At 37.3% G+C, this 8,229-nt stretch overlaps 1 protein-coding gene across 1 annotated transcript; it reads right to left on the minus strand.

Moving 5' to 3' along the window:
• Window positions 1-5,880: 5,880 nt before the first annotated feature.
• On the minus strand, window positions 5,881-7,529 carry LOC103668233 (elongation factor 1-alpha 1-like). The gene is given in 3 exon segments (XM_040625233.1): window positions 5,881-6,733; window positions 6,736-7,279; window positions 7,281-7,529. Coding segments are annotated over 3 exon segments (1,281 nt in total). The 5' UTR covers window positions 7,467-7,529; the 3' UTR covers window positions 5,881-6,182.
• Window positions 7,530-8,229: the final 700 nt, after the last annotated feature.

The following is an 8,229-nucleotide window of genomic DNA, read 5'->3' on the forward strand; positions in this document are numbered from 1 at the left end:
TCAGGAAATACACTCCTTTGAAATCTTCCTGAAACTAAAATAAGAAATTTTCTCAAAAGTGAATGGAGACTCCATGGCAAATGAACTGGCAGTAGGCACTAACTTCACACTAAAGTAAATGGTAGACTGCAAATGTAAAATATGGAAATGAAGCAATAAAATTACTAACAAAACTCAAGAAGTAGAGGAGATACATCTTCTAACAGATTGTTGATTCATTGTAAAAATGCAATTGACTTATATACTTTTTTATTAAATTCAGGAAATCTGCTAAACTCTTCTTTAATAAGTTATAAATTGTCAGATTTTCTACACAGATAATCACATCATCCGCCATCATGATAGCTTTTCCTTCCTTTTTAATTCTTATGCATTAAAATTTTTTTCTTGTTTTATTGCACAGGCTAGGATGTCCAGTACAATGTTGACTAGAAGTGGTAACAGAAGTCTCCCTTGTCTTTTTTTTTCTGATATTAATGGTAATCCTTTCATTTTGTCACCATAATTGCTGTCAGTATTCATAGATGTCCTTTATCAGGTTAGAGAGGTCCCTTTTATCTTTAGTTTGCTGTTATGATCATGAGTATATATTGATTACATCTATAGTCATCAAATGAACTGAGGTGTATCTCCTCTTTCTCAGTTTCCTTATGTGCTTAAATATTAGATATTACTATCTATATATTCACTTGTTTTATTATTTTATATACTCAATTTGGATTTTATTCATTATCTTTCTTCTTGCATTTTAGATCTTACATCAGATTATTTTCTTTTGCTTGAATGACAGTTCTTTAGAATTTACTTTAATGAGGATCTAGTGTTAAAGACCTTTTAATTTTAGTCTAAAACAGTTTTCTACTTCATTTTCATTCTTGAAATATAGTTTCTGTGGGTACAAAATTCTAAGTTGACAGTTATTTAATCTGAGAATATTAAAGATATTATTCCACTGTCTTCTGGCTTCACATGTGGCTAGTGATCTAATAGCCATTCCTTTATAAGTGATTATTAGTCTTTTCTCTTTGTCTGATTTTGATATTTTCTCTGTCTTTGTTAATCCATAGTTTCATTAGGATGTATGAAGGATGTGGATTTCTTTTTATTTATCCTGTTTGGGATTTATTAAGATTTCATAATGAGATTTTAGTGTCTGTCAACAATTTTGGAAAATTCTCATCCATGATCTCTTTAAATGGTTATTTTCCTCCTTGTCTTTTAATCTTTCTTTTATAATTTTTATCTCTTGTCTCTGGTCTATATTCTAGATAGCTTTTTAGATCTTCAAGTTGTTACTGCCACAACACATTCTTCTGATGGCTAAGCCTCTTTCTTCCCATGCTATAGTGGTACAGCAGGACTGGAACTCCCAGTTGCATCTTCTTTCTATCCATGTGGAATGCATCTTTTATACCAGCAGGAAACATGAACTTAAATGGGGTTTGTTCCTGCCTGATAGTCTCTATTGGGTAGTTCCCTACCTTGCCATCTCTTAATTCTTATTTCCCTCCTCCCATAGTAAAGGGACAGTTCAATAAGTCTTCTGGCTAAGGAGACATCCAAGGAGAGAGTGAAAGCATCCATAACCTTATGAGTCTCTTAAAGCCCCCATCTTGGCTTTGAAAAAGGGAAGCAGGAAGCATCCTCCCGAACACAGAGAAAGGGTGTGTGGTAATGGTGAAGGGTCAAAACAGCTTACTTTACAGATACTAAAAGCCCATGGGCTCTTCCCCCAGTTTTCCTTTTATATTGACTGGGAGAGGGATAGGGTAGAGTGGGTAATGGTAGTGTCTGTTTTTTTCATCTCTGGTTTACAGTTCTTGCAGGGGTGTGGCTAGCCCCAACCAGAGATGGCTTAATGAACTTAGATTTAGGGTACTAATTAGTCTTTTGTCATCAAACTTGGGCCTTAGCTGTAATGCAAGGGTAGCAGGAAAATCCCACTCAACATCTGGTTACACATCAAAGCATTATTTTTGAGAACGGTTGATCAGGCATTGGGCTACTCAACTGTTACTGTCAGCTGTATTCCCAACTGTTCTTCTTGATGTACTATGCTTAACTCAACTCAACTATGCTTAACTTAACTCAACTCAACTATGCTTAACGTATTTAGAAGAATCACAAAATATTTTCAAGATCTTAGTTCTGATGTAGCAATTTATCTTTTAATTTCTAAAATTACACGTGCTCTGCAAAATATTTTGTTAAACACTTAAGGGTGTATAAAATTTACACAACTCAATATACCCTAGCCTCATTTTGGGTAGTCCCAAAACAATAGCAAACAAACAAAAACATCAACTTCTGGTTAGCTTTCCAAATTAGAGTGAGTACAAGCACAGTCTATTGATTGTCTGGGATGAACACACACTGGCATCATCCATTAACAACTCTAATTAGGGGACCCATCAATTAAAGTAAAGCAGGCCTTGGGCTGAGAAAAAAGATGACAGAAAACATTCATGATCTGCTAATTATGTAATCACTAATGGACATTAGTAAGTTAAAGGACATTATGACTCTCATAAAAACAATGAAATTTTAGAATAAAAGGAAATATGCTTATTATAAAACAAGTTAAGCAAGACAGAAAGGACATAAAAATCTCCACAGTTCCTTCCACCTAGAGATAAATGCTATTCATATTTTGGTAAACAACCTTATAGACATATAGATAATGTTCTTTTTAAAGAATCACATTTTGCCACTGTTTTGGCTATCTGTAATGTACATTACCATTTCAGATGCTTCTCAGTACCCTCCATAATCCCTTCACATTATTTCATTTTATAGAAAATAAATAATTAGCTAGTGCCCCTTTGTAGATGTATGCCTGAAGGGTGGTGGTAGGGGCAATCTTCAGAAAACTGGAATATGAAGAAGTTATGGAGTATTGAGAAGCATCCAGAAACTTCAAGAGTTGTCATAATTTTAGGGAAACTCTCCAACTTTGATAAGGAAGGTTATATTTAAAGGCACGATGTTAGCAAGTTGGTTGTGCCCTGTTGATGTTACCTCAGCGGTAACTTCTTTTGGGTTTTCTTCTGTGTGGATCTTTATAATTGTCTTAATGGCGTCTCCTTTAATTGCCTAAGCAGGACTGCCACCTAGCTTCAGCTGCTAAGCTTTGAGAATGTCAGAGCTTCCATCAAATAATGAGTGGCCAACTTGAAGGTCCCTTTGAATGCTTTTATCACTTATTACCTCAAGTGGCTTTATCTCAGGGCAAAACAGCTCTTCACTTGGACTTTTACAATTTAAGCTTTGTTATATTATCACTATGGGTATTGAAGATTTCAGAGGAAAAAGTAGAATGATTTATTCTTGTGTGCACAGAGAATAACAAGAATGAGCAGGACCTTTGGCCACCCAGAGGATGGAGCAAAGGGGAGTAAGGTATGGTCCTTGGTTAAGGGTGGTGAGCAGGGGTATCCTTCTCCCCCAAGGAGATAATAAGTTTCAAACATCACTCAGATTACCAGGTGCCTTGTAATAAAAATAATTGCTTGATATCTGTCAGAATCAGTGGTTCTCAACCCTGGCCGCATATTAGAATTATCTGGGAAGCTTTGGGACAGTATCTGTGACTAGGCCCGACCTCCAGCAACACTGATTTAATTGTTCCAAGATGTTTCTCAGGCATCAGTATTTTTCATAATTCTAACAAGCTCACAGGGCTGCAAATCAGTGGTAGAAATGAATAGAAGGAAGCAGAAGTCTCACTGTATCTGTAATTTAGATCACACAACATGTCAGTTTGAGCATCATTTGGGGAAGGAGAAATAGAAAACATGTAGGAAATGCCCCCACTTTTAGTCATGTGTGCTTAGCACCATTTCCTCATAGATAGGATAACCATATCATCCAGATCAGGACAATTGTGAAAGTGAAAGAGGGAGCTAGTAACAGTTATGCCAGGACAATGGTTGATGGTTGTTCACTGTAACTGTCCAGGCAAACTGGAATCAATTGTTACTCTGCTATCCTATGGCCTTGCCTCTTCTCTTGGTCTCAGTAATGGCCCAAAGTTAAGCCATGCTCTTGTTGATGTTTTAATATTTGCCTGTCGAAAGACTTTTAAGTCACTTTTTAAAAATATGTCTTTATCATGTCAAATTTTGGCAATCGGTTTTTGGAAAGTCATTTCTGAGGGTTTAAAAAATTCTGCTTTCCCAAGATTCTTATTTCATTTCTCCACCACCACACTCCTGCAGGAGAAACAGGAAATGAAACCCCCACACACTGCCCTTTTTTTTGGAGGAGGGGGTGGACACTGTGGATACTTTTTAGGACTTCCAGACAAAGTTTAATGAGAAAGAAGTTAGAAACTACTGGCTCTAATTAAGTTTTTAGTTTGTGTGTGGATTTTGCATGCACATACTGGGTTCATTTCTTATTAACAAGGATAATTAAATGTTAACTGGACTTAACACATTTGTGAATGTATACTCTTAATTGATTGCCTCTATTGATTAACTTTGTTCTTTTGGCCAAATGAAATGTCTGTGAAAAGTCTTTAAAGAAATAGAAATATCATATAAGTGGAAGGCATTATTATATCATGGGAAGTTTGTATTTTAAAATAGAATCCTCATTTTCTTAGGATGATTTGGTTCAATGGGATTTCAATTTTTTTTTAACCTGAGAACCATTTTAGCAAATGAAATCTTACATGGAAATTCAATAGATAAAACAAGTTAAAGACCAGCTGCTTGGGTTGAAGTGAGAAGAGGTGATTGGAGGGAGGATGAGGGGAAGGGGACCATGCCTAACCTGTTCAGTCCACTCCCTCACCCCTTTCAGGATAATGTACAAGGTGAAATAAAATGGAGTCACTTATGTCAATGGGGTTTTAAAATAAAGCCAGGAAGCCATTAAAGTGGTGGGCCTTATGCTCGTCCTCACTAGGTGGAACCACGAACTTCAGAACTGGGCCAAACTGCAGATATTCCAAGGACTCTGCATAAACATCTACAACTTGCTATAGTAACAGACCGTTTGCTTAGTGATAGCCTTAGCAACTAATTATGTTTAGCTAAGATTAGTTTTCTGCCACCAACACCAATCAAAATTCTTTGTAAACAGCATATACAAGTATTCCCTTTTGTCTTTGAAAACTGACTTTGTTCCCTAGTGGGACACAATTTATGGTGCCACCCAAATCTGTGCTCCTGATGACAGTTATGAGACCCCAAATAAATGATTTTGTTTCATTTCAGTTCTGCCTCTTAGTTGACATTTCAGGCGCAGGAAGAGAATAGAAGAGTAATTTGGGGCTGGGGAACTTGATATTGTGTTCCTGGTTTTGGTCCCAAATTTCTGCCACAGCCCAAAATATTAGTTTACTTCCAGAAGTTTCCTTTTCAACTGAGGGAGGATCATAGATTCGGCCAGATGCCTGCCACTCAGGGATGATATGTGAGCCAAAGTTGATCAATATGACATGCTTTGATTTCTGCCAATGACAATTTACATAAATCTAAAGTATTTTAGGTTTGTACAATAACATTGTTATTAATTATTACAAAAGCAACAGGCCCAGAGAAAGAAAAGGAGGCAGAAGTTTAGTTGTTGAGTTTAAGAGTACTTTAGCAAGAATCCTACTCTCTTTCTATCTTCTGTTATTCATAAAGCCAAAGTGACAGGTCTACAGTTTTGTTTTGCTTGTTTCATATTTCCTTCTCTTACAACCATTAGTCCATCAACTCGTGAATGGTTAAACGAATTGTATATCCACACAACAGAATATTATTCGGTAATAAAAAGAAATAGATTTTTGATACACAGAAAAGCACAGCTGAATCTCAACAATATTATGCTAAAGGAAAGAAGCCCAACACAAAAGAACATATATTCTATGATTTCATTTATATGACCTTTTTTTTTCTCATTAAACTTTTGCTTTTTAATGGGTCTCAAAATTCTGTGACAGATTTTTAGTCAAGTTGTTTCCATTAAAAAGTACTGAATTTAAAAACTGATAACTTAAAACTGCCACACACACAAAAAAACCAAATGGTCCACAAAACATTCTCCTTTCCTTCTGAAGGTTTTTCGATGCATTGTTATCATTAACTAGTCTTTTACTATTAAACTTAAATGGCCAATTGACACAAACAGTTCTGAGACCGTTCTTCCACCACTGATAAGACTGGGGTGGCAGGTATTGGGGATAATATTCATTTAGCCTTCTGAGCTTTCTGGGCAGACTTGATGACCTTGCCAGCTCCAGCTGCCTTCTCGTCCACTGCTTTGATGACACCCACAGCAACTGTCTGTCTCATGTCACAAACAGCAGAATGGCCCAGAGGAGGATAGTCAGAGAAGCTCTCAACACACATAGGGTTGCCAGGAACCATATCAACAATGGCAGCATCACCAGATTTCAAGAACTTGGGACCATCTTCCGGCTTTTTTCCAGAACGACGATCTATCTTCTCCTTCAGCTCAGCAAACTTGCAAGCAATGTGAGCTGTGTGACAATCTAGCACAGGTGCATATCCAGCACTGATTTGGCAAGGATGGTTCAGGATAATCACTTGAGCCGTGAAGCCAGCTGCTTCCATTGGTGGGTCATTTTTGCCCTCATCAGCCACATTGCCACGACGAACATCTTTGACAGATACGTTCTTGACATTGAAGCCCACATTGTCCCCAGGAAGAGCCTCACTCAAAGCTTCATGGTGCATTTCAACAGACTTTACTTCAGTTGTAACATTGACTGGAGCAAGGGCTTGTCTGTTGGACGAGTTTGTGGCAGAATGCAATCCAGAGCTTCAAGCAGTGTGGTTCCACTGCCGTTCCCATCCTTACGGGTGACTTTCCATCCCTTGAACCAAGGCATGTTAGCACTTGACTCCAGCACGTTGTCACCATTCCAGCCAGAAACTGGCACAAATGCTACTGTGTCGGGGTTGTAGCCAATTTTCTTAATGTAGGTGTTGACTTCCTTAACGATTTCCTCGTATCTCTTCTGGCTGTGGGGTGGCTCAGTGGAGTCCATTTTGTTAACACCAACAATTAGTTGTTTTACACCCAGTGTGTAAGCCAGAAAGGCATGCTCACCGGTCTGCCCATTCTTGGAGATACCTGCTTCAAATTCACCAACAGCAGCAGCAACAATTAGGACAGCACAGTCAGCCTGAGATGTGCCTGTAATCATGTTTTTGATGAAGTCTCTGTGTCCTGGGGCATCAGTGATGGTCACATAGTACTTGCTGGTCTCGAATTTCCACAGGTAGATACCATGTTCACGTTCAGCTTTTAGTTTATCCAAGAACCCAGGCATACTTGAAGGAGCCCTTTCCTATCTCAGCAGCTTCCTTCTTGAATTTCTTGAATTTCTCAATAGTTCTTTTGTCGATCCCACCACATTTGTAGATCAGATGACCAGTAGTGGTAGACTTGCCTGAATCTACGTGTCCAATGACGACGATCTTGATGTGAGTCTTTTCCTTTCCCATTTTGGTTTAGGTTGAGTGGTGGTTTTCACGACACCTGTGTTCTGGCTGCAAACCCGTTGTGAAAAAGCCATTTATATGACATTTTTAAAAAGACAGATCTAATCCATACTAACAGAAAGCAGATTAATAGTTGCCCAGGGCCGGAGGTGAGGAGGCTCTCCAGCATGGGGTACATGGGAATATTATTTAGGGGTTTTAGAAATGTTTGCATCTTATTCGTGGTAGTGTTTACACAGGTTTGTAAATTTGTCAAAACTCATCAAAATATACACTTAAAATAGGTATATTTTAGTGTATGTAAACAACATGTCAATTTAGTTGATTGAAAGTTTCATTTTCTTAGGACAAACAGTTTGCTCTTGGCACTGATGCCAGTGGAACAAGAAGAAATATTACATTGAACTAGTCCTGTGCAAGATATAGATCAGTTGGCTTGCTTTTATCTCTTGGACTCTATTATATACGATTCTAGAAACTTAAACTCTAGATGTGAATATTAGTATGGTATCTACTTCTGCATTTATTCCTAGTTTCACTTTATCCTCTGATTTATTTTATTTTTTACCCCATTTTTAATGCTTGCTATTTTTTTATGTTGAGATGTGTGAAATAATTTCTAGTACAAGGTAGAGTATAAATTTTTTAAATTAAAATAAATTTATTTGGGCTTATTTTATTATAGACAAAGGTAATATGTATTTTCACTTCACTATACTTATACACATACTAGTTCACATGCACACACAATTACTAACCATTAATA

The sequence above is a fragment of the Ursus maritimus genome, assembly GCF_017311325.1.
Source record: "Ursus maritimus isolate PB19 chromosome X unlocalized genomic scaffold, ASM1731132v1 scaffold_X1, whole genome shotgun sequence".
NCBI lineage: Eukaryota > Metazoa > Chordata > Mammalia > Carnivora > Ursidae > Ursus > Ursus maritimus.